Genomic DNA, 25701 nt, shown 5'->3' with positions numbered 1-25701 from the left:
TAGTTAATACATTAACTAATGTTAAATCATGAACATTAGGGCTGCACGATAAATCGCATGTGTTTGTCACGCGCATCTCGTCAGTAATGCCGGTTCCTTGATTAGTATTAAATCGCCATCAGCTGTTTTCAGATGGAGCAGCTTTAACTACACAGAGCCGTAGTTCACTGACAATCGGGGCAATTTCGCATTAATTATCGCTGACATATCGCCTGCGATATGTATGCGATATGGCCCAGCTTGTCAGGGAACTACGGCTCTGTGCAGTTAATGTCGCGCCATCTGAAACATTATAATAAAGTGTTACCCTTTTTTTTAACATTTGGTTAAAATGGACACTTATAATAATAACGATTATTATAATAGCAATTGTTTACAACTGGAATTAATGACTTTAAGGTTAATTAATCACAAATTTAAGGGTGTTTAATAATTAACCTTGCTAAACAAACCAGAAAGACAAAGGTTGACAACCACCACAACATCCATCAGATTTCTTAACATCTCGACAGTCACGGCTTTAGACCGCACAACTCTCTGATGCAAATGTGCAGAGCAGGATAAATGAAACGGTTGCTGGTAATGCATCACTACGTCGAACCGTAAAACCTGAGATTGTAATTCTGTTCTATAGTCGACTCCGTCCCCAGATGCCACTGCAAAAGGTTGTATTTACATCCCTCTCACATTTACACGCCGATGCATATCCATGCATTCATATATCACTGAGAATTACAGCACACTGATGCATTCTCACAAACAACAACAGGGAATGTCATCAATCTCATTGCATTGTTTGGTCTTTCTAAAAATATAAAAGGGTGATGAAAGGAGAAAATGACAAAAATACAGATAACAAGAGGGGGAAAAATGTTGATACATCCCTCTATCATCTGTTTGCGTGCACGCAAGCGCTGGAGCGCGCTGCGACGCTTCGATAGCATTTAGCTTAGCCCCATTCATTCAATGGTACCAATAAGAGATAAAGCTAGAAGCGACCAAACACATCAACGTTCTCCCCATTTAAGACGAGCAGCCAGACGAGCAAGCATGGTGGCACAAAACAAAACGCAGCGCTTCTCCAAGCAGATTCAAAAGAGGAACTACATGCCATGGCGCAACAGCACTTCTGTGAGCACTTCGACTCGGCGCAGTAACACCCTCCCTCTCCCATTATGAGAGTGAGAAGGGGAGCGGACTTTTCAGGCGAGTTGAAGTACACCCAAAAGTGCTACCACGCCACAAAATATAGTTCCTCTTTTAAATCCGCTTAGAAAAGCGCTACATTTTATTTTGTACCACCAAACTTGCTCGCACAACCACTCGTCCCAAACAGGAAAAACGTCGATGTGTTTGGTCACTTCTAACTTTATCTCTAAATGGTACCATTGAATGAATGGGGCTAAGCTAAATGCTATCGAAGCGTCGCAGCGCACTCCAGCGCTTACGTGCACGCACACAGATGATAGAGGGATGTATCAACAATTCTTAGTTAAGGTAATAACATAGTTTAATATTGAAAATGAGTAGACTATTCCTTTAAAAGAACGCACCTTCACAACTCTACACAACCCACTTATTTTAGCTCAGTCTACGATGAGAAATATAATAGCAAGATCAAGGACAGCACAATATAGTTTATTATTTCTTTTGGGAAAAGGGATGTTAAAGTGGGATTATGAAAAATTAATAATTCATAGCTGTAAGGGAGACGGGTCAGTCAGAATCCTTTCTTCATAAATTGGCTTCACTCAGCAGAATTGCCTTTCAACAGCTAAACCGGTAGCTTTAATGATGTTTAATGATGTACCAAAATTCTGAGCTGAAAATTCTAGATGTAGGCCTACTTGGCCAATAGACCAAAACTATTTTTTATTCGGTTTTATTAATTTAATGAAAAACAATTACTTACCAGTTAAATCGTACAATGTAAATGAACACATTTTAAATTAGAAAAATCTAAATAAAAAACTAACAAAAATAATATTTTATTTGTTTAACCTGCATGTCATACGACCATTACATAACACTTCAATATATCAGAAAACTGATAAAAATGGACTGATAGGTTTTATGTAGACTACCAATTATAAAAAAATTAAATAAAGATCCAAAAACAGGTAATAACAACAATAACTAACTATGTAAAATACGACATTTAAAACTTTAAAATGGATGAAAAATATTTTATACATGCAAATGTGCTATTAAAATATTTACTTAAAAATCTTAGGGGGTACTTCAAGTGAATCATTTAGGTTAAGGAGGTTCGGTGGAAAAAAAGTTTGAAAACCACTGATCTAAATGTACTATATGCAAAACACTAGTAAAGTAAAGCAACAACTCAGCAGCCTTGTTAATACTTAAGCTTAAGTAAGATACACAATCATTTTAATGAAAACAACAGGAAAGACACAGCATGATAGTGAGCCTCTGTTCTGCTTATGTCAAGGGCTTAAAATAAATGTTTTTAAAAATGAGAATAGTTTGAGAGAATCGTGATCTTAGTTCCCATTAAGAAAAACCGTGATTTACATTTGAGCAAGAATCGTGCAGCCCTATTTCAACGACTTGAATTAAAATAAAATAAAAAAACACGCATCAATGCGTGTGATCTAATGTGTCTTTAGAGACACATTAAAGCATGATTATTTGGGCAGTGAAGCATTACACAGAACTTGTGGGACACTAAAAGGCTGTTTACACCTGGTATTAAGATGCATTTTGGTCGGTCGGATCACAAGTGGACAACACTAAATAAAGGTGCAAATGCAGTGCGAGTAAGCATTTGCGCACAGCTGTCACAATCATGCTTTGCTGTGTAGCTCTGTGATAACAGCAGTGAGACTAAATTTGAGAAACGGTAAACCATTTATTTTCGGTATATATTTTCGCCGTAAACTTATAATGCCATTTCTTGTGTATCCGTAAATGTGATGTCAGGGTAATTCTTTAGCTTCTGAAATAAAGTGATTTCATCACAGGCATAATAACAAAAAGACATCAAAGTTCTTAAAACAGCCTTAAAATAATATTGCTAATATATGGAAATAATCTGAATAAATATTTCATCTCCAAAATATTACAGCTCATTTGTGTATTTGGGCATAAGGGCTGTTTATGGCTGCCAAGCGTAGTGTAAATGTAATTTTCTGTTCAGTTTGAGGGTATTTTTAATCTACATCTACAGCAGTTTCAGATTTTACAGTAAGACCAATCCATTTAAAAGCACATATTTAAAGCTTGTGAGAAATGCTGCTTTTAATGAGATGAACGATAGAAATGAGGAAAACTAATTCCAATGTACTGTAATAAAGGAATTTAATATAATTGCCTAGCAAAAAATCTTCAACAAAAACACCGTTTACGATACACATATAGCCCAGATAAACCTCAGCAGATGGACATGAGTTAAATCACAGTTAAATAATTCATAACCAATTACAGGAGCCGTTACAAATAAAACCATTAATCACAAATAAATAAGGCATTTTAACAGAACTTCTGTAATGGCTTTTCAACAGTAAATGTACCACAATAAGTAAAACCTCCAATATTCCCCTGATTTAATTGGCTGAATCTAATTGAGAACATCTTAAGGCAATGGTGTAACTCATGCAAATACTATTATGAAGTTTAACACAACATTCAGTTTCACAAATTGAATTGGTCTTCATTTGCATTTACATACTAATGAGTTTGATTACATTTAATTAAAACACACTTTCAAATAATAAAACTAAATGTTCCAGCAGCAATTGGAAGTGTTTAACAAATACTAAACAGCAAATACTTTCAGCAAAACTAGTAACTCTGTAAAATAACAAATGCTTTCCTTGTTATTTATTATAATTTAATTTTCTTCATGTGTATAATAAAGTATAGTATTATTTACTAAACTATATAGAAAGAAGAGCGTTACAGTTCCGAATGGGAATTGTCCAAATCTAGATACGAATAACAATATAAGAGTACTTTCAAATGACAGCAAAGATCCATCACAGAAGCAATGATCCATCATGACAGCACAATATTTGCGTAAAAACAACTTTAAAACACTAAAGTGACAAGTGCAGCCCTTAACACATGGAGAAATGCAGGCAATACATAAGTCCTCACCTGTCATTCCTTTCATCTTCAGTACCGTTGCTCAAATAAGAGATCACCTGTCTCTCCAGCCAGGCCTCAATACTGTCGCCCTCTTCAGGTGGACCTCCCAGGAGCCCCTGCACTGCAGAGCTGAAGAGCACAGCTTTAAAATCTCCCTCAAATACCAGCTGCAGCAACGGCCCTCCATCTGAACACAAACAGAAACACAAGGTTACACTAACTGCTGTTTAATTCCGACAAAATTTAGGGAAATGTTCCTGTAAGCTTTGTTGTAGACTGTAGACACCCCCGCAAAATAATTCTCAGCTCATATTCATATTTTAAAAATGAAAGAGTAGAACATTCTGTTCTCAATGGAACACCTCAATAAAACTGTAATGCTGGCTTTAAGACTGAAAAAACCCTGAAACATACGAAAGAATGAAAATATACAAAAGTAAGGGAAAATGGCATATAAAAAAAGAACAAAACTAACATATGAAAAAGGAAATAACATACAAAAAGAAAAAACAAAGAAAGGGACAAAAGGAACGAACAAAAATAATGCACTAAATAATGAACGACAGAAAAATGTATGGTAAATGAAAGTAATGAAAAGACAGAAATGAAAAGACAGAAATGAAAAGGATAGACAGACGGATGGCCAGATGGAAAGACAAAGAAACACAGAAAGAAACAAGACGAGACGGAAAGAGACGAGACGGAAAGGAGAGACGAGACGGGACGGAAAGGAACGAGACGGAAAGGGACGGGACGGAAAGAGACGAGACAAAGCGAAATGGGACGGAGAGACGAGACGGGACAGAGAGACGAGACGGGACGGAGAGACGAGACGGGACGGAAAGAGACGAGACGGGACGGAGAGACGAGACGGGACGGAAAGAGACGAGACGGGACGGAAAGAGACGAGACAAAGCGAAACGGGACGGAAAGAGACGAGGCAAAGCGAAACGGAAAGAGACGAGGCAAAGCGAAATGGGACGGAGAGACGAGACGGGACGGAGAGACGAGACGGGACGGAGAGACGAGACGGGACGGAGAGACGAGACGGGACGGAGAGACGAGACGAGGCAAAGCGAAACGGGACGGAAAGAGACCTCGGCAAAGCGAAACGGGACGGAAAGAGACCTCGGCAAAGCGAAACGGGACGGAAAGAGACCTCGGCAAAGCGAAACGGGACGGAAAGAGACCTCGGCAAAGCGTAACGGGACGGAAAGAGACCTCGGCAAAGCGTAACGGGACGGAAAGAGACCTCGGCAAAGCGTAACGGGACGGAAAGAGACCTCGGCAAAGCGAAACGGGACGGAAAGAGACCTCGGCAAAGCGAAACGGGACGGAAAGAGACCTCGGCAAAGCGAAACGGGACGGAAAGAGACCTCGGCAAAGCGAAACGGGACGGAAAGAGACCTCGGCAAAGCGAAACGGGACGGAAAGAGACCTCGGCAAAGCGAAACGGGACGGAAAGAGACCTCGGCAAAGCGAAACGGGACGGAAAGAGACCTCGGCAAAGCGAAACGGGACGGAAAGAGACCTCGGCAAAGCGAAACGGGACGGAAAGAGACCTCGGCAAAGCGAAACGGGACGGAAAGAGACCTCGGCAAAGCGAAACGGAAAGAGACCTCGGCAAAGCGAAACGGAAAGAGACCTCGGCAAAGCGAAACGGAAAGAGACCTCGGCAAAGCGAAACGGAAAGAGACCTCGGCAAAGCGAAACGGAAAGAGACCTCGGCAAAGCGAAACGGAAAGAGACCTCGGCAAAGCGAAACGGAAAGAGACCTCGGCAAAGCGAAACGGAAAGAGACCTCGGCAAAGCGAAACGGAAAGAGACCTCGGCAAAGCGAAACGGAAAGAGACCTCGGCAAAGCGAAACGGAAAGAGACCTCGGCAAAGCGAAACGGAAAGAGACGAGGCAAAGCGAAACGGAAAGAGACGAGGCAAAGCGAAACGGAAAGAGACGAGGCAAAGCGAAACGGAAAGAGACGAGGCAAAGCGAAACGGAAAGAGACGAGACAAAGCGAAACGGAAAGAGACGAGACAAAGCGAAACGGAAAGAGACGAGGCAAAGCGAAACGGAAAGAGACGAGACAAAGCGAAACGGAAAGAGACGAGACAAAGCGAAACGGAAAGAGACAAAGCGAAACGGAAAGAGACAAAGCGAAACGGAAAGAGACAAAGCGAAACGGAAAGTAAGAAGGCAGGAAGGAAGGAAGAAAGAAAGAAAGAAAGGCAGGGAAAAAAAGAACCAAAAGAAAGAAAAAGAAAGAAAGAGAAGGGACAAAATAACAAAAACAACGTACAAAGAGAAAAATGACGTAAAAAAGAAGGCATGAAAATAAAGTACCAAAGAACAAAAATAAAGTATGAAATAGGAAATAAAATACAAAAAGAAAAAAGAAAGAAAGAGAAAAAAGAACTAACGAAAATAATGTATGAAAAAGGAAATAACATACAAAAAGAAAAAAGAAACAAACAAAAGAACTAACGAAAATAATGTATAAAATAATGAACAAAAGAAAATAATCTATGAAAAAATGAAAGTAATGTACAAAAGAGAGATAATGACGAACAAAAGAAGGCATGAAAATAATGTTCAAAAGAAAGAGTGAAAATAACTAACAAAAGAAAATAATGTATGAAAAAACATACAAAAAAAGAAAAAATAACATACAATAGAAAGACAAATTTGCATACAAAAGATAAAAAACTAAAATAACTTAAAAAGAATGAACGAAAATAACGAAACAAATGAAAGAAAGAAACGAAGAAAAAACAAACAAAAGATGGAAAAATTAAAGAAATTCTTATCCATTTTCTCCTTCACTTAAACATAATAAAAAAAGAAGTGACTGCATAGAATGTGCCAGCATTGACTTTAAATGCTTCATTTAACACAAAGAAGCAGCCTGGGGGAAATTTCTATTTAGTTGACACATTTGCAGTAATGCTTACCTGAAGTTTGTCTGAGGTCTGCATAAGTGTTTGTGCAGTTTGCTCCCCAAAGTCTCAATCACACATTATCTGACGTGTGCACGTGTGTGTGCGTGAACATGTTGTAAGCTGTCCTGAGTCCATTTAAAATTGCAGGATATCTTAGATATATAAAACAAAGCATTCTCTCCTGCCATTTTTGACAATGAGAACATTATATAAAGAGATCAGCACTAAATTCATGGAAATCTTATTATGGTTATATCTTAAAACAGTTGCAGATACAAAATGGTGCCACCTCTGATGTGAGTGAAAAATGCTGCACTATTTCTAGAGAAACACTTTGCTTCCAGCAAGCATGCAGTCGCCGATCTTATCTCAGGGAAAACTGGCATGAATAAAAGTGACTGAATGAGGACAGACTTAAATAGCTGAAGATCAGATCGACACATTTCAGACACTATGTGAATTACACATTAATCACTTCTGAGGCTGATGTTAGTAAGATGGAAAGACTGGCAGAGACAGAGAGGAGGAGGAGGATAGATGCATGAATATAAATTGAATATAGCATGTGCACAAATCATTTACCATACCCCTAACAAGCACTATAAAGGCATGCAAAACAATATTAATACATAGGTATAAGTCTCTAAACAATATTCAACCTAGTCAACAGTAGCTAGCATTTTTATTGTCCCGTGCAGCATCAAACTGGACGCGTACACATGGCTCGCGTTGCGTTAAAGAATGCGTTGCGTTTCAAGCATCTCCCGTGACGAGCGTTAAGTTTTGAGTCGTGTCAAATAAAAATAAGTTAGTTTAACTTTGCCTGCTTCGCTTCTTACCGTCTTGCCGTCAACGAAAGCAATACCGCGTCCGGCTTGAACGCCCCCAAACGAGCGGGCAATCGTGAAACTGTCACGAACATGTAGGACAGCCCAGCTTTGTTCTCAGCTGAATAACGATGCACTACCACGCGCTATGCTCACCTGTACGTCAGCTGTAGATTCGCGCGTCTCTCGTGAGCTGCTGTCCGATGCTCTAAAATTGCCATACACAAGCCAAACAATAAATAAGGTAGTCGCGATGTCGCAGCGCTGTCAAAAACCGCTCGGTTCGCTGACAGTGGAAATTCACGTCCATATGAACGCTGTTGGATTATTCCGTGGGTCGGCGCGGGGCGGAGAGTTGTCAACACTCTCGCGGCACATTAAAGCCACGTGAGAGCGTGTAACTGCTGAGATCAGAGGCGTCCGGCAAATAAACATCATTGCTAATAACTAAACATTTACACTGAGGACAGCTCACAAAATAGTCGATACGAACATCACCCGCAACCAGATAAAACTATAAACATCAGCCAGTAACTGTCACAGTGATTATAATATTATACGTGGAGCATTTCAAAAGCACACCAGCTGAGATGCCCGTGTGTCGGGTCTCGTCTCTTACCTGTGGTTCTGATGCCGCTCTGTTTCCAGTCCGGACTCAGTCCGCCCAAAACAGCAGCTTCCAGCTCCAGCATCATCACCATCACGAATTCTCCGTTAAAATTTAGATACAAAGAGCGTTACGTCGCTCAGCAGCAGCTCCTGGTTTAAACGTGAAACGTAAAGGGCTCGTGAGCTCCGCTGTCATTCAGTTCTTGATGCGATGCGTTTAATTTCTGCCCATGTGCTTCAAGTGTCATCAGTGAGCGGCCATGACAGAAGCGCATTGCATTATGGGGAACTTAATGAGGCAGCGCAGCTAAGGGAACGTCGATGTTTTACCAAACGTTTAGTATCGTCTGACACAACTATTAAAAGATTAGTATACGGTTTTAGCCGTCAACAACATAAACAAACGGCTTTTGTGGATCAAATTTAACTTCCGGTAGACTTCCGCAAAGAATAAATAACAAAAGATTCCTATTAGAGTATATTATTTTAATAACAAGCTGGATAAATACATTTATACTCATTTATCACACATTTGGGTGATTCTCACAAAATCCAGACTTAGAAGGTGTCCAGCATCAGATTTTTTTAAAAAGCTCTTGAAGCCTTTTTTTGCACATATAAGATTAAGGTCTGAACTTACTAACCATTATTTTTAGAGGATTTAAAAAATGTTTCCTATTGAATTATTTAAATTTTTTAGATTATCATTATCAAAAATTATTATTACCGCAACATGATGTTAAAGGAATAGTCTACTCATTTTCAATATCAAAATACGTTACTACCCTAACCAAGAATCGCTGATACATCCCTCTATCATCTGTGCGCGTGCACGCAAGCGCCGCAGCGCGCTGCAACGCTTCGATAGCATTTAGCTTAGCCCCATTCATTCAACCGTACCACCTAGAGACAAAGCCAGAAGTGACCAAACACATCAACGTTTTTTCTATTTAAGACGAGTAGTTATACGAGCAAGTCTGGTGGCACAAAACAAAACGCAGCGCTTTTCCAAGCGGACCCAAAAGAGGAACCATACTCCATGGCGCAATAGCACCTTTGGGAGCACTTCGACTCGCCTGAAAAGTCCGCTCCCCTTCTCACTCTCATAATGGGAGAGGGAGGGTGTTACTGCGCCAAGTCGAAGTACTCCAAAAGTGCTATTACGCCATAAAATATAGTTCCTCTTTTAAATCCGCTTAGAAAAGCGCTACGTTTTATTTTGTACCACCAAACTTGCTCGTATAACTACTCGTCTTAAATAGAAAAAACGTTGATGTGTTTGGTCACTTCTAACTTTATCTCTAAATGGTACCATTGAATGAATGGGGCTAAGCTAAATGCTATCGAAGCGTCGCAGCGCGCTCCAGCGCTTACGTGCACGCACACAGATGATAGAGGGATGTATCAACAATTCTTAGTTAAGGTAATAACATTGAAAATATATTGAAAATGAGTAGACTATTCCTTTAACAATAAATTTATGCATTTACAAACTCATGTTTCGATAATGAGAACTAAAAAGTTGTCTAGGTACTATGACAAACAAAATTTCAACTTTTATCTGGAGAGAAAAAATAAGAACTGCTTGTAGCCATCTTGAGTGTCACAGTCAATTATGTCACTTCCAACTATTTTTTTTTTTTTTTTTAAATGTTAGGGCTTAAACAATGACTGAAAATTGTTGCGGAGGATGAGAAAGTTTTTCTTGGACACATTTATATTCCTTATTATTGTCTCTACATTTACCAATGATCACCAAATACCACATGTGTCTTTACTATACATGTTTATAGTATAACATGCACTGAAGCTTTTAATTTTTTTGATTTTTTGAATAAATATTATATTATATTATAAATATTTCCATGTCAAAGAACCCAAATCCAGTCGTGGACATGTTGCGGATGAAAATTTTCCCCTTAAATGTGGAAAAAAAAACAAAATTGGTTTGTATGATGTAATTTGAAATTATGTGCTAAATAGTACTGTCTTATTTTGATACATTTACTTTGCATTTACTTTTTTTATCAAAATGTTTCATGACACCTCATAAATCTAATTTCGTGAGAATCACCCATTTATATTTGTTTATTTTAAATAAAACATCAAAAAATACCTATATTTTGAAAGTGAACACATATAACATTAAGTCGTTTTTAAAAGCGCTCTGACTTTGAATGTGTCATACCCATAGACTGTATAAAATATGGACGTAGTGTCTGTGATGTCACTCTTAGGTGTATAAAGAGCATTTTTGAAGCTCAAATTTGGCATTGCCATCTTGGCAGCTCATTACCACACATCACTCCGAATTAGTCAAAGAGGCGGAATGTGGGTGGAGCTGAGGTGCCTGGATGCTGAAACCATGCCCGCCTAGCTCGACGGTAATGACAGCAGCGTCAATTTACCTGTCACTCAATTGGACACAGGTTTAATTGTGCAGAACTTTAAGGCTTAATATAATTCAAACATAAGAGTTACAAAAAATGTCACCCCCCTTCACAGTTGTCATGAAGGGCAAAATTAGCTATATACAGCAAAAACACATTTATTTCTGCTATAAATGGGCATTTCAACCCTTGTGGGTTCTTAAAATTCAATACCCTTTCGGGTTGTTCGCAGCTGTTAACAGCCACTAAATTAAGCAATTAAATTAAATATAGAATTTTTTTTTTTTTTTTTTTGCATAAATCTGTTAAAAGTGCTCTAAGCAAATTCACGCGTTGTAGACCATAACATTTTTTTGTTACATACAGCAAACATCTCCTCACTATCTGCTTGCTACCTAACCGCTGATCAAATTGTAAAACAGGCGACATCTGTAGACAGCCCAGGCTCCACAAACGACAATAACAACACAGTGGCCAAACCTAGCACCACGAAACAAAACAAAGTGTTCCAGCCAATAAACGACAAGAAGGATTTGGGGTTGGGGGTTCATCGCGTTCATGAAAGCGCGGAAGGGAGAGGGAGGGGGAGGAGTTAGCTTCACTTCGTTTGTTTGAAAACAGTTTATACATCAACAAAAAGTGACGTCACACAGATTCGATTAGAGCCCCTTTAATAAAGCTCAGTATTGATCAAAACTACCAAATGTTTACAATAATTCCATGATTTTAACTCTTTAATTGCCAAGTTCATAAGTGATGTCACTGATTTGGGAAAAACACACAAAATGACTGATTGTCAATATAAAAACTGATAGTGGAATGGTCTTGTGCATGTCAAAGGTTGTTAAAAACATTGGCTTTGATACATTTTTAGTTTTTGTGCAGCATCAGATTTTATTTTTTGAATAAAAAATGATCTTTCTCATTTACTGTTTTTGCCCCATTGACTTCCATTATAACGACATTTTTTGATTGCAAAGCCATGACGTCATATAATCATGAATTCTTAATTGTTGGTGGTTTTTCCTTTTGCAAAGAGGTAAAATTAGTAAATTAGTTTTACTGTTTTTTTATGAGTTTATTAATGTTTTTTAAATGAGTTTTTTTACTGTTTTTTTTTTACTGTAAAATAAGAATATTTGAAGAGTTTCATTGCAAAACGAGACAACCACCGTTTTTTTTAATTGTTCAGAAATCTCGTTTTTTGGTTGTGCATTCCAATTAATTTCAATGCAACTAGTTGGTTTGTTTTGATTTAAACCTTCATAACTTAAAAAATACAGCTAAGTAGCACCATAAAACCAAATAATAACATGATAACATTATAATAAACATGTTTTGACAAAAATGTAAAAAAATGGATTTATCGTATTGCAACAAAACACTTAATTTACTGTTGATCACCATGTGGCACCATTAACCCTTTAGTAGGCCTGTGTAAAAGCACAAAGCTTAATTTTTGGTTTGTACATTGGGGGTGTGTGTGTGTATTTTTCACTACGTAATAAAAAGTATCATAATTGACCAAATTGTTCATATTACATTCATGCATACTATGCAGCCTTTCTTTAAATTCACACTTGAAATAATAAACTTAAAAGTGACATAGAATGATTGAACGGAGTATTTATCCTTGTTCTGTGATGTGACATGTAGACAAAAAAATTTTTGTTTGGCTCTGTAATGCTTTAGAAGCTTCCTAAAAACCTCTCTAAGAAAGCTCTATTAGGGTGGGGGATTTTAAACAAGTGGTTTTGCACCTATTTGGCTCCCCCTACTGGCTTAACTTGTAATCTCATTACTGATTGGCTGACTTTGCTGCCACTCAAAAAATGTAGCCAATTATTTTAAAGTGGAAGGGCAGTTAGATGCCTGTGATGTCATAAGCATCAGTTTTTCAGATTGGGCTGTTTTCTGGCTGACATTTCTAAAAGAGGAATTTCTATGAGACTGAGATGTTTAGCATGTTTAGCGCTTTTTGTATGTTTGTGAATGTGGGTAGACTACCATTATTCAACAAAGACAAGGTAAAAATGGTTTTTCATTCTCTGTCCCCTTTAAAAAAATATCTGTGTGCTAGTCATATAAACTAATTCAGTCACAGAAGCTTGGCTCAGTAAAAAATTACTACATTAAATAAAAGAATATGCCTATTAAACTAAAAAGAGATGGTCTTCTTTCGATACAAAAAGTTATTTTCAGTCAAAAGGCTTTGAAATATTCATTATAGTTTCCTTTTTTTCCATTAAGGAATTAGATTGTTTTAAAAAAAAATACATTTCATATAATAGATACAATGAATATCAATCTTTACATGCTAATACAAATCTGTCTACACCACAGGAGTGACTGTTAGGATAAGGGAACCTGAGGCTCCTAGAAGCCTCCTGTCCATCTCTCATCCTCTGTTGCTTCTAGCACTGAAAGAAGGTCATACTCTTTATAAAAATCAAGCAGATGATTCGTCTTGATTATGCTGAGTGGCAGCCGGTCACCGGAGTCCAGAAGGTTCTGTCAGTGTGGAACGTGTGTTTGCACGAGTGTGTATTAGAAGTGAGAAGCAGAGCCCTCAGGACAGGTCAAAAATAAATTCACACACTCAAATGCAAAATGATGTGTCTAATAAGATGTGGGTATAGGAGGAAAAGCTAAACCCGTGACCCATGACATAACACGTCACATTAGGCATAGATCAAAACACATGCATGAATGTACGGATCATGACTAAATGCAAGCAGCTTTTTCCTGCTGATTCCAACACACTGGACTTCAATTTGTCAATTCCGCTTAATTACGTACTGGAGCTTTTTTCAATGGCTTTCTCTCTCGAGCAGAGAAGACAGGTAATTACAGAGCCGAGATATGGCTGTATTGTAACTCTCATTAGCTGAGAGAAATGTTTGGCTGCAGAAGGACCAGAGTGCAATGAGGGTTTCTTTATGTTTTTGTTTCTTTGAGTCTAATACACGAAAAAATGCTGCACTGTAAAAAAAATGCAGCACAAGTTAAACTAGGTCACTTTAACCTACTATTTTAAGTTTACATAACTTAAAAATTCAAGTTAAAATTGTTCAACGTTTTTTTAAGTTAAATAACAAAAATATATGTTGATTTGACAAAAATGCTGTGTATTTTTTACAGTGTGGGTTTGGTCAAATATGGACAAACTCGATACGAAATTTTATTTTAACCCCCCCCCCCCCAAAAAAAGATTTATATATGACCCAACAATGGTTTAAACCAACCAAGGATAGGTTACAACTAGGGGTGGAACGGTACACAGAAGTCCCGGTTCAGGCGCCACGGTTCGATTCACTTTCGGTACAATGGAGGGAGAAGCAAAACAAAAATGAAGGCGGCATTTTTTTTTAGTACTTAAGCTAATCTTAAAAACATAGGTGTCATTATCAGTGTTATTTTCAGATGTCATGAATATGAACTGAAATGCATTTAACATACTATCTCGTATTCAAAAATATATACCACTTTAAGTAATCTTGTACTCATCTTTCATACAAATATGGGTTCAAATGTATTACAAGTGTTACCTAAATACATTTTAAAATTACATTTTAATTTCATATCAATGTACTAAAGAACAAAAAAATAGGCTTGTAGGATAAATGAATAGGTGTGTACGACTTCACGAGGCGCTGCAAGAAACGACAAGTCCATGACGTCAGAGTAACGCGAGAGCGATTTGAAATCAGCCTCCTCCGCAAGATTTATCGCGGTACTCTGACGCTGATGGCGCTGCGTAAAGTTGAGCACGCTTAAAAAACTGAAAGCAGCTGAACTCGACAGAACTGCCCTGAGTATGCCTGTTGTATATAGCAGAACAATTTATCTCCTACTTCTCAGCGTGAGAAATACAAAGTGTGAGCGTGTGAACTGACTGAAATGCGTGTGTGTCAAGGTGAATGCGTGAGACTTGAGAGCCCCGATTAGATGTATTTCCACTCACATACCTAACAACTGCTGAACAACGCAGACGCACAGTCCTCGTCTTTTCCACCACTCTCTCGCCTGTACTATTGTAACTGACTGGAAAACTGAAGTTTTGCCAAACTTGCGATCTTAAAGAGGCTGGCGGAGCGTCTAACTCTTGTGGAACACCACTTGCCATCCTCGCTATCGCTGCTCACTAACTGACTGGACCAGCGTCGACGTGACAAAAAATGCAGAGTGCCAGAGAATGTAGACGGGCTCTGATAGAGCGCATACATAGGCGGAGCTCGGCTGCATCGGCGCCAATCAGAGCTTCAGAGCTAAAGCGGGGCAACAGATTAGCTGTCCATAAAGAACCCGCGTATCTAACAGTAGTTCCGCATTACATTAATTATTTTGCACGCAAGTTTTTTTTTTATTTTCATACCATGTATTCTCCGTTTAAATTCATGCACCGAACCGTGACCCCCGTACCGATTCGGTTCGAAATGAATACATGTATTGTTACACCCCTAGTTACAACCTAACACCCTGGGTTCATCCCTTTTTGACCCAAAGCTGCACTGTAAAATATTAATTGCTGCCTTCATTTTTTTTTGTTAAACCAACTCAGATTTACAAGTCATTTCAACTTACTATAATTTATCTTGACTAAAGATGAGTTGTTATAACTTAAAAAATATAGTTGAAAAAAGTCAACTTCATTTTATAAGTAGTAGCAACTGATTTCTTGTCTTACTAAGATAAATAATAGTAAGTTGACATGACTTGTAGATCTGAGTTGATTCAACAAAATAAATTAATGCAGCAAAGACTTTTTAAACTGTGAATTGAAAATAAACCGGCATTTTTTACTAACGTAGAAAATGCCCATATTTGACCCGATTTCATTAAAACAACCCAAGCTAATTTAAACCCAATGGTTGGGTTTGTCCATATTTTATAGGTTATGTAAATATTGGACAGAACTCACCTCTGGATTACAAATAAACATATGCTGGGTTGTTTCAATCCATAATTGGGTTACAATGCCTGAGCATACACTGTAAAAACTGCTGCGCTATAAGTCAAGCCTAAAAAATGGACAAACCCAACAGGTTGGGTTGTAATTCAACCCATTTTAGTCTGGCACAAGGATAAGCCCTGCTTGTGAAACTGCCCCTATTTGGGTTAATTGGCCCTTTATAACCAAACACCAGCATTTTTAAGAGTGCAGTTTTATTTATAACCCAGAGGTCTGTTCTGTCAAATATTTATCCATGCCATGAGATAAAAACTACCCAGCATATTTTATAGTGTAGGAAAGGATTCTGTACAAATGCAAAGAAGTGCAGATAGTGATGAAATATAAAGAGCTTAAATGCAAAAAAAAATGTGTCTGACATGTTTTCTTGTAAATTAGAATATTTTATCAGGCTCTTATATTAAGGTTCATTAATTTCAATTTAAAGGGGACATATCATGAAAATCTGCCTTTTATCATGTTTAAGTGCTATAGAGACAGAGCGCAGTTATGCAAATTTGAAAACCACGCCCACTGGGGGGGAAAGCGATCCAACGGTCTCCATTGACTTTGTATTGCCAGAAGCCGCCTCCTTGTCATTTCTGGCTTATAACAAAAAACTGAATAATGCCTAAAAGCTGCTGTGTGACAAGGTGTACAGCTAACAAGCCAAAGAACCCAGAAATAAGTTTTTATCATCTGTCGAGCCGTAAAACCCTGTCTTTAAGGAGAATAAAGCGGATCGCCGACCACGCCTCCCCCTATCGGACGCAGTTCTACTAATAGTATTACTATGAAAAGTTGCCTGTATCCATTTCTGTGTCTTTAAACGCTTGTTTTTTGGGATCGACAGCTTATAAAAAGTTATTTATAGATTAAACTTAAAAACAGATTAATACCTAAAAGCTGCTGTGTGACAAGGTGTACATCTAACAACCCAAAAAAACCAAATACGTTTTTATAAGCTTTCAACTTCAAAAAAACGAGCGTTTAAAGACACAGAAATGGAAACAGGCAACTTTTCATAGTACTCCTATTAGTAAAACTGCGTCCAATAGGGGGAAACGTAGTCGGCGATCCACTTTATTCTCCTTAAAAGCTGTGTTTTACGGCTCGACAGCTTATAAAAACTTATTTCTGGGTTCTTTGGCTTGTTAGCTGTACTATTCTCACACAGCAGCTTTTAGGCATTATTCAGTTTTTTGTTATAAGCCAGAAATGACAAGGAGGCGGCTTCTCGCGGCTTCTCGCAATACAGCTTGTTAGCTGTACATATTGGCTGTTTCTCAATTCCAAGAACGCAAAGAACGGTCTTGCGTCCTCGTGGAGATCGGTCTTGCCAGGCGACCTTGGAAGAACGAACTCGGACGTTTTGCCGCAATGACTTCTGGGGCGTAAAGCGATTTCAGCAAGTCTGCACTCGATGCATCCTCGATATCAAGAACACATCCGGGTATTTTCATGCGTCCTCTGTCCTTGTGTTCTTGAGAATTGGAATGAACTTCGACCGTTAATGATGACGTAGAGCGAGGACACGAGGACGCAAGATCGCTGAAGAACGCATATTGAGAAACAGCCATTGTCACACAGCAGCTTTTAGGCATTATTCAGTTTTTTGTTATAAGCCAGAAATGACAAGGAGGCGGCTTCTCGCAATACAAAGTCAATGGAGACGGTTGGTTTGCTTTCCCCCCCGGTGGGCATGGTTTTCAGGTTATGACGCGCTGCGCTCTGTCTCTATAATTGGTTCCCCGGTGCTTTTATCAACCCGGAAAATGTGAAAAAGATCAACCCAGTAACTTAGTTTTGGTAAACCATTCTCTGCAAGCATGTGAAACAATAGGTCATTGAAATTTGGCTCCCCTTGTAATGTCAGAAGGGGATAAAACCGCCCCTTAATCTGCACTATCCAACCACGGCACTGCCATGTAGTGCAGAGGTCCCCACATTTGCATTTAAAAGGACACACCCTAAAACGGCACATGTTTGCTCACATGTACAAAGTGGCAATTTTAACATGCTATAATAAATTATCTATATGTTTTTTTGAGCTAGAACTTCACAGTTGACTTTTGGAACACCAAAGATTTATTTATCTTAAAAAAAGTCTTGTGATATGTCCCCTTTAAAGGTGCAGTGTGTAACTTTTAGAAGGATTTAATGACGGAAAAGCAATTAATATACATAACTATATTATCAGTAGTGTATAGGACATTACATAATGAACTGTTATGTGTTTATTACCTTAGAATAAGACGTTTTATCTACACACACCGAGGGTCCCCTTACATGGAAATCGTCATTTTGTGCCACCATGTTTCTACAGAAGCCCTAAACTATTTTTTCTGTGCACTTAGTGGCATTTAATGGATTCTGACAACAAAGCAGTATTTCTGAATGGCCTGAGACCGGGTTTAAGCAGGTTTGAAGTGAAAGTACTTTATAAAAAGATATAATACATTCCAAGAACATCAGTTTTACCCAAAAATGTCACATTACTTGGGTAAAACAGGTTATCAACGCCATTTTATAGCACGAACTACAAGTGGCTCACAGCCACATTTATGCCAGGAGAAACATAGAGAGAAATACCATTAGTAATGTCTCACATCAGTCACAACAAAGTTCATCGATGATGACTTCATACCCTCAAGGCCCTCAGATTACCACAGGGAGGGCTTCACATATCATCCATACAGTAGGAGACTGTGTGACTAAACATCATATTAAACTCAAGAGTAAAGCAACACAGATGATTCAACAGCCTTGCAGAGAAACCGCGTGCATGAGTAAAGCTCAGTCTTTATTGTTGAGAGCAGAAAATCTCATTATTTCACTTCCCCAGAACATCTATCTGCCGTTTCTCTCTTGAGCTGCATTAGTGGTGTTTGCTAAGGCAGGCATCACTATTATTATTGCTCATAAATAGATTTAGGGATTTGAACAAACCCCTAATCCTTAGTACTACACGTTGGCACATAATGTTTCTTGTGCTATAGCAATGGATGGCACCTCAAATGAGACCGAAAACCAAGCTAAAGTTTAAATTTAGTCATTTACGGTTTTCATAAAATCATCATGTAAAAACATTCTGTGTTAAATAACTTTGATATCTTTAATAAGGTCACGTCAAAGTTTAAGTCAATGTAAAATCAATGACTGAAAATTATTCTCCTAATCTCAAAATTAGATTAGGAGACTTTAATCTGGATTTCACAGACAGGGTCACAAATCCTGCAGTTTTGTTGAGAGGTGTAATTTGACAAGTTTTGTCTGGTGGATGATAAAATAGGGGCACCGAATTAAATAAGCTTACATTGTCAGATGCTTTTATCCAAAGCAAGATACAGTGCTTGTTCAAACATGACCTTTACACTGCTAAAGCAATGCTCTAATAACTGAAACACCAAGTTGCCCTAATAATGGTTTATATATTTAAGATCTTAGCAGACCTAACATTTAGGGGCAGTTTCCAAGATAGAGCTGCTTACTGACACATCTTAACATATACACATCTCAACATAGCTGTGTGAATCTTTACACTTGCAATTGTTCAGCTTAGACCTTAGAGAAGCCGCATGGTGTACTCGTGAAATAGTATCCAAAAGGATCTCAGTGATTTATCTCAGCGGCCACTGGAGTCTAATTTACCAAACTGTCAACTGCGCAGCGGCTCTCAAATGATTGAAGCCATTTTTCAAGGTCTCGCATCTGCAGCACTGACTGTTGCGGCTTGTTTGCGGAACAAAGGGATGCGTGCCGCTCGTCCGACACAACAGAGTTGACACCTGCGGGACACAGAGAGCTGTGCTCAACACAAACACGCCACCCCCAGGAGCCGCAGCAGAGAAACGAGGGAGAAAATAGCTTCTAACATGCAAACAGATTAAAGGAGGGAGAGGAGCTTTCAGTGGACTGAAAAAGAACACCAGGTACCGGCACGCTCTGGGTATAGTTTCAATAAAAGCTGTTATTTTATGTTACACTGTAAAAACATGATGCTGGGGCAGTACCTCCCAGCAAACACATAACGTTCCCTTATGGTTCCCTTTTGGTTATTTTTGAACGTTCCCAGAAAGTTCCCTGTAGGTTATATATATAATAACCTAAAATAACGCATAATCAGCCAAAGTCCGCGTATTTATACACTGTAAAAAATACTTTGCTGCCTTGTAAATCCAAGTTGATTCAACAAATATTTTTAAGTCATTTCAACTTACTATTATTTATCTTGACTAGAGATGAGTTGTTATAACTACAGGTAAGTTGTTATAACTTGTAAATTTAAGTTGACTTTTCTCAACTATATTTTATAAGTTGTGACAGCTAATTTCTGTTGACATGACTTGTAAATCTGAGTTGATCCAACAAAAAATTCCAAGGCAGCAAAGTTTTTTTTACAGTGTACGGGTGACGCATTTTTTCAAATACGCCGCACTTTTGCAGCATAAATTTCAGTTTTCCGTGCGCAAAATATGCGGGGCTTGCATGATTTCATAACCCTGCATTTTCGTTGCAAATGTTGTGTTTTGGTGCTGGTATGCTGGTGACCACCAGCTAAACCAGCATAGACCAGCATAATTCCCATGCTGGTTTGATGCTGTTTTTTTCAGCAGGGAAGCGCAGCCATGTCCCCTGTCGCAACGTTATGAAGTGACGTTATTATGTGACGTGAACATCATTGAAAGGCCACAAACAGTTTTTGCAAGTTCCCGCAATTTCATCACATAAAATTGCATAAACATCCCAAATATTCCAATTTTTAAGAAAACGTGCCGCAAGATCAATGAATTTTGCCCGCAATAATCACAAAAAAATCAGCGTTTTTCTGGAAGGATGGTACCTTTTGAAAAGGTATAGGCCTAGTGGTGTGAAAAAGTGTTGGCCCCTTCCTGATTTTTTATTTTTTGTATGTTTGTCGCACTTTTAAAATTTAAACATTAAACGAAGAAAACACAAGTAAGTTAAAGTTTTTAAATGAAGGTTTTTATTTTGAAGGGAAAACAAAAACCAAACTCACATGGGCCTGTGTGAAAAAGTGCAAGTACCAACGTAAAATATGATGGTGGTGGTAGTGTGATGGTCTGGGCTGTTTTGCTAGACTTGCTGTGATAAATGGAACCATGAATTCTGCTGTCTACAAAAAATCCTTAAAGACAATGTCCGGCCATCTGTCCTGAAGCGAACTTGGCTTCTGCAGCAGGACAATGATGCAAAACACACCAGGAAGTCCACATCTGAATGGCTGAAGAAAAACTAAAGACTTTGGAGTGGCCTAGTCAAAGTCCTGACCTCAATCCTATTGAGATGCTGTGGCATGCTCAAAAACCCACCAATGTGGCTGAATTACAAGAATACGGCAGAGATGAGTGTGCCAAAATTCCTCCACAGCGCTGTAACAGACTCACTGCAAGTTATCACAAACGCTTGATTGGGTGACCCAACCAGTTATTAGGTTTAGGGGGCAAAGACTTTTTCACACAGGGCCTTGTATGTTTGATTTTGTTTTCCCTTCATAATAAAACTGCATGTTGGGTTTACTTGATAAATATTTAAATCAGGAAGGGGCCCAACACCTTTTCACTCCACTTTATATCCAAAGTGACAGCTGGGGTACATAGTTTGACCCTTTTGTCTAACAGCGTACACTGTCCTAAAAACGCAAGTGCTAATTTTTTTAAATTTTTTTTATAAACCTTATTTTAATCTTTAGAACCTTTATACACTTCTGTGAACTTCTGTTTTAGGAACCCTTATTTTTTAGAAGTGTAGCAAGGTTTATTGTCTATGTACACTACTCAACACTTTGGCAACATTGTACTGCTTGTTGTCATGCCAAAAAAGCTCTTTTGAATTTGCTTCAAAACAGCCACGCACACACACAATAAGCCAATCCAGCAACACAATAAAACACCACACTAACAGCTAGCGGGCATGAAGCACACACACTTAAAAGATAAGACTAATAAGGAGTAAATGTCAAGGGTTCCAGGCTTGTCACAGAGCTGTTATATTACCTGTGAACCTTTACACCATAAGCAGAAACAGAACATTACCCTGTTTTATAGATGGATACTCGCTCCCAGAATAAAACACCTTTGTTGCATCCTGAAAATGACAACCAAACATATAGATCTTTAATACGGGATGCAGGAAAACGCTAGGTTCAATATCCTTATGATGAATCAGTACAGATAGGAGAGATAAAGCCTCCAGTTCACACACTCCTCCCAGAAAAACATCATGACCTTGGCGAGCACGACCGACCTGAGAGAATCCATCGAAGTGCTGGGTGCGTACTCGCATGTGAATACACCTAACGGCCTGACTGCTCACGTTTCTGAATCACAATCACATAGATGAAAGCATTGACGCTCTGGGTTTTATACAACAGATCAATAATGAGAGTTGGCACGAACACCGCTTCGTTCATTCTTTTATGTTTCTCAGTAGGATTCGAACATATCTGACGATCAATATCTCGACTACGATGGCGAGTTCTGAACTTTAACTAAAAGGGCTTTAGAGAGAGATCTTAACTATGCCATAATTTCATTTTGTAATAACAGGAGTTTTTTTATTACAGTATTGAAAAAAAGCTATAGTGATCAGATTTAAACATTTCATAGTTATAAGAAAAACCTTAATTTTCCTAAAAATTTGCTTAGTTTTTATATTGCATCTTTTTAGAACCACCTCTTTTTACAGGAGTCAGTTTTTAAATTGTTACATATTTGTAATATATATATTTTCCAGAAATCACAATGTGTGATTTTTTTTAACTATTTATTTGTATGATACAGCTGCAAATAAGTATTTGAACACCTCTCTATCAGCTAGAATTCTGACCCTCAAAGACCTGTTAGTCTGCCTTTAAAATGTCCACCTCCACTCCATTTATTCTCCTAAATTAGATGCAACTGCTTTAGGTCATTAGCTGCATAAAGACACCTGTCCACCCCATACAATCAGTAAGAATCTAACTACTAACATGGCAAAGACACTAGAGACAAAATTGTACACCTCCACAAGACTGGAAAGGGCTACGGGGAAATTGCCAAGCAGCTTGGTGAACAAAGGTCCACTGTTGGAGAAATAATTAGAAAATGGAAGAAGCTAAACATGACTGTCAATCTCCCTCGGACTGGGGCTCCATGCAAGATCTCACCTCGTGGGGTCTCAATGATCCTAAGAAAGGTGAGAAATCAGCCCAGAACTACACCGGAGGAGCTGGTCAATAACTCGGACCACCGTTTCCAAGGTTACTGTTGGTAATACACTAAGACGTCATGGTTTGAAATCATGCATGGCACGGAAGGTTCCCCTGCTTAAACCAGCACATGTCCAGGCCCGTCTTAAGTTTGCCGATGACCATTTGGATGATCCAGAGGAGTCATGGGAAAAATCATGTGGTCAGATGAGAGGAAAATATAACTTTGGAGGAAGAATGATAAGTACCATCCCAATAACACCATCCCTACTGTGAAGCATGGGGGTGGTAGCATCATGCTTTGGGGGTATTTTTCTGCACATGGGACAGGGCGACTGCACTGTATTAAGAAGAGGATGACCGGGGCCATGTATTGCGAGATTTTGGAGAACAACCTCCTTCCCTCAGTTAGAGCATTGAAGATGGGTCGAGACTGGGTCTTCCAACATGACAATGACCCTGAAGCACACAACCAGAATAACCAAGGAGTGGCTTTGTAAGAAGCATATCAAGGTTCTGGCGTGGCCTAGCCAGTCTCCAGACCTAAACCCAATAGAGAATCTTTGGAGGGAGCTCACATTCCGTGTTTTTTAGCAACAGGCAAACCTGGTGAAAAACTACAGGAAACGTTTGACCTCTATAATTGCAAACAAAGGCTAATGTACCAAATATTAACATTGACTTTCTCAGGTGTTCAAATACTTATTTGCAGCTGTATCATACAAATAAATAGTTAAAAAATCATACATTGTGATTTCTGTTTTTTTTTTAGATTATGTCTCTCACAGTGGACATGCATCTACGATGACAATTTCAGACCCCTCCATGATTTCTAATTGGAAGAACTTACAAAATAGCAGTGTGTTCAAATACTTATTTTCCTCACTGTAAACATACATAAAATGTATATAATTATTATTATTATAAATCATTATGCATTAGAAATATACAGTACTGTACCAAGAGAGGTCACAGTAAATACTGACTGATGCCTGAAGAAAACATTTAGTTCTAAAAATTTTGTTTTTAATTTTGTGTCCATATTTCCTGTATTTTCTGTTTGTATGTGAAAAATAAATATGGATGAACATTAAAACTTTGCTAAAACAACAAAGCTGGTTATGGTGGCCTAAGACTTTTGCACAGTACTGTATATATAAAAAATGTATTACAAATTTATGCTAAAGAGAGATGAAAGATGACATCTAAACGCACACACACTCGCTACAGTTTGCGCTCTACAGACCCACATTCATTTATATTTCCAAGCAAAGTAAAACAGGTTGCGTTTATTAAACTTGCATTTAAAAGCAGAGAGAGGGCAAAAATAAAACGTGCTATTGATCGGCCTGAACAAGATCATTCAATCACTGTATCACTTCTGAACATCCGTTTCAGGCTTTATTATTGAAGTGTACATAAGTTTGTAGAAACCAAAAGCACTGGCAGAGGACCACCAGAGGATTGTGGGTAATCAGAGTGAATATGGGCATGTTTGTTATCTTATTTTTTTTTTTTAAATAATTCGCTTTCAGTATGACCAGTATATTCTCACATCTGTCCTTGCACTTTCAGCCCAAATAAAAGAAAAACAAACAACAAAAAACAAGAGCGAAAACATTTGGTAAACATTCTCCACTGAAGGCAGTTCCCTTATATATACTGTGATCTTACATAAACAAGTTTAATAACATATCAATCAGTGGTTATTTAACAATTTGGGAAAATAAAGAAAAAAAGCACAAAAAAGTTTATACTCTTTTACAAGTAAATAAAAAGAACTTTCTCGTCTGCTTCGTTTCCTTTAGGGGCGCAGGATAAAGACAAGTTCAGCGGTTTTTGTGTCGATGGGCGTCGTAAGCGATTTCCTTGTATTTTCTGTCCTCTCGTTTTATGCCGTTACATAATTAGATTCTTACATACAAATATTGACAAAAAGATGGCTTAATCACAATAGCCATCCAGTCTTTTCAATATCATTGGATAGTCAAAGGCGGTGGGCGGGGCTTTAGAGGGAGGGATCATAGCTGGCCGTCGCTGCAGTGGGCGTCTTGGCTGTCAGTTTGCTTCTCTGTGTCTTGACCGGGTAACTCTTTAACCATGAGTGAGGTGCTCTTCTCAGAAAACTCCTCACCGTCTGGCTCCAGGCCTTCGGGACAGGGAAGTTTCAGCAGTTCTTCTCTGAGCTGAGCGGTGTGCCTCTGTGAAAAAAATACAGTAATGGTTGGAATTAGTACAATGCAGGTTTGTAAAGATTTTAACTAGTGATGGACCGATACATTGCAATGGCCCATATATCAGCCGATATTTGGAATTTATTAATAATAAAAATATTAACAACTCTTTCCCAGCGGCGTTTTAAAAAAGTTGCCAGCGCCAGTATTTTTTATGATTTTCACAGTTTAATACCTCCAAAAAATGTACTTCTTTAAATATATAAACATCAAATGAAAGAACAGTGAGCACTACAATCACAAGCCTCTTTGGTCGTTGCATTGCCCCAGTCTGCACGTTTAATTGCAGTTTTTTTTATTTTGCAAAATTTTTGTTTTTGAGATTCTGCAGGAATCACGAAAAACTTAACGGCAGACCTGGTGCGATTTTCACAGCCCACAACGCAAGTAGGCATTTTTGACGATACCGAATAATACGCAACTCAATCTGCTGT

General features: G+C 38.4%; 2 protein-coding genes across 8 annotated transcripts in view; both read right to left on the bottom strand.

Annotated features, from left to right (window-relative positions):
• Positions 1–8770, bottom strand: part of ttc27 (tetratricopeptide repeat domain 27) — a 158170-nt gene extending 149400 nt beyond the window's left edge. Inside the window, exons 1-2 of the mRNA XM_055171491.2 lie at positions 8493–8770; positions 4120–4297 (exon numbers count right to left, since the gene is read on the bottom strand). Coding sequence (XP_055027466.2) covers positions 4120–4297; positions 8493–8574 — 260 coding nt within the window. The 5' untranslated portion in view covers positions 8575–8770. The remainder of the gene's footprint in view (positions 1–4119; positions 4298–8492) is intronic.
• A 15537-nt stretch (positions 8771–24307) lies between these two features.
• birc6 (baculoviral IAP repeat containing 6) overlaps positions 24308–25701 on the bottom strand; it is a 117248-nt gene continuing 115854 nt past the window's right edge. For all 7 annotated transcript variants that reach the window (XM_073869396.1, XM_073869398.1, XM_073869392.1 and 4 more), the window contains exon 74: positions 24308–25234. In XM_073869396.1, the coding sequence (XP_073725497.1) occupies positions 25055–25234 (180 nt within the window). In that variant the 3' untranslated portion in view covers positions 24308–25054. The remainder of the gene's footprint in view (positions 25235–25701) is intronic.

This window comes from Misgurnus anguillicaudatus, chromosome 7, assembly GCF_027580225.2.
Source record: "Misgurnus anguillicaudatus chromosome 7, ASM2758022v2, whole genome shotgun sequence".
NCBI classification, from domain to species: domain Eukaryota; kingdom Metazoa; phylum Chordata; class Actinopteri; order Cypriniformes; family Cobitidae; genus Misgurnus; species Misgurnus anguillicaudatus.
The sequence above is the reverse complement of the archived record's forward strand: the minus strand, read 5'-3'. Positions and strand labels throughout refer to the sequence as shown.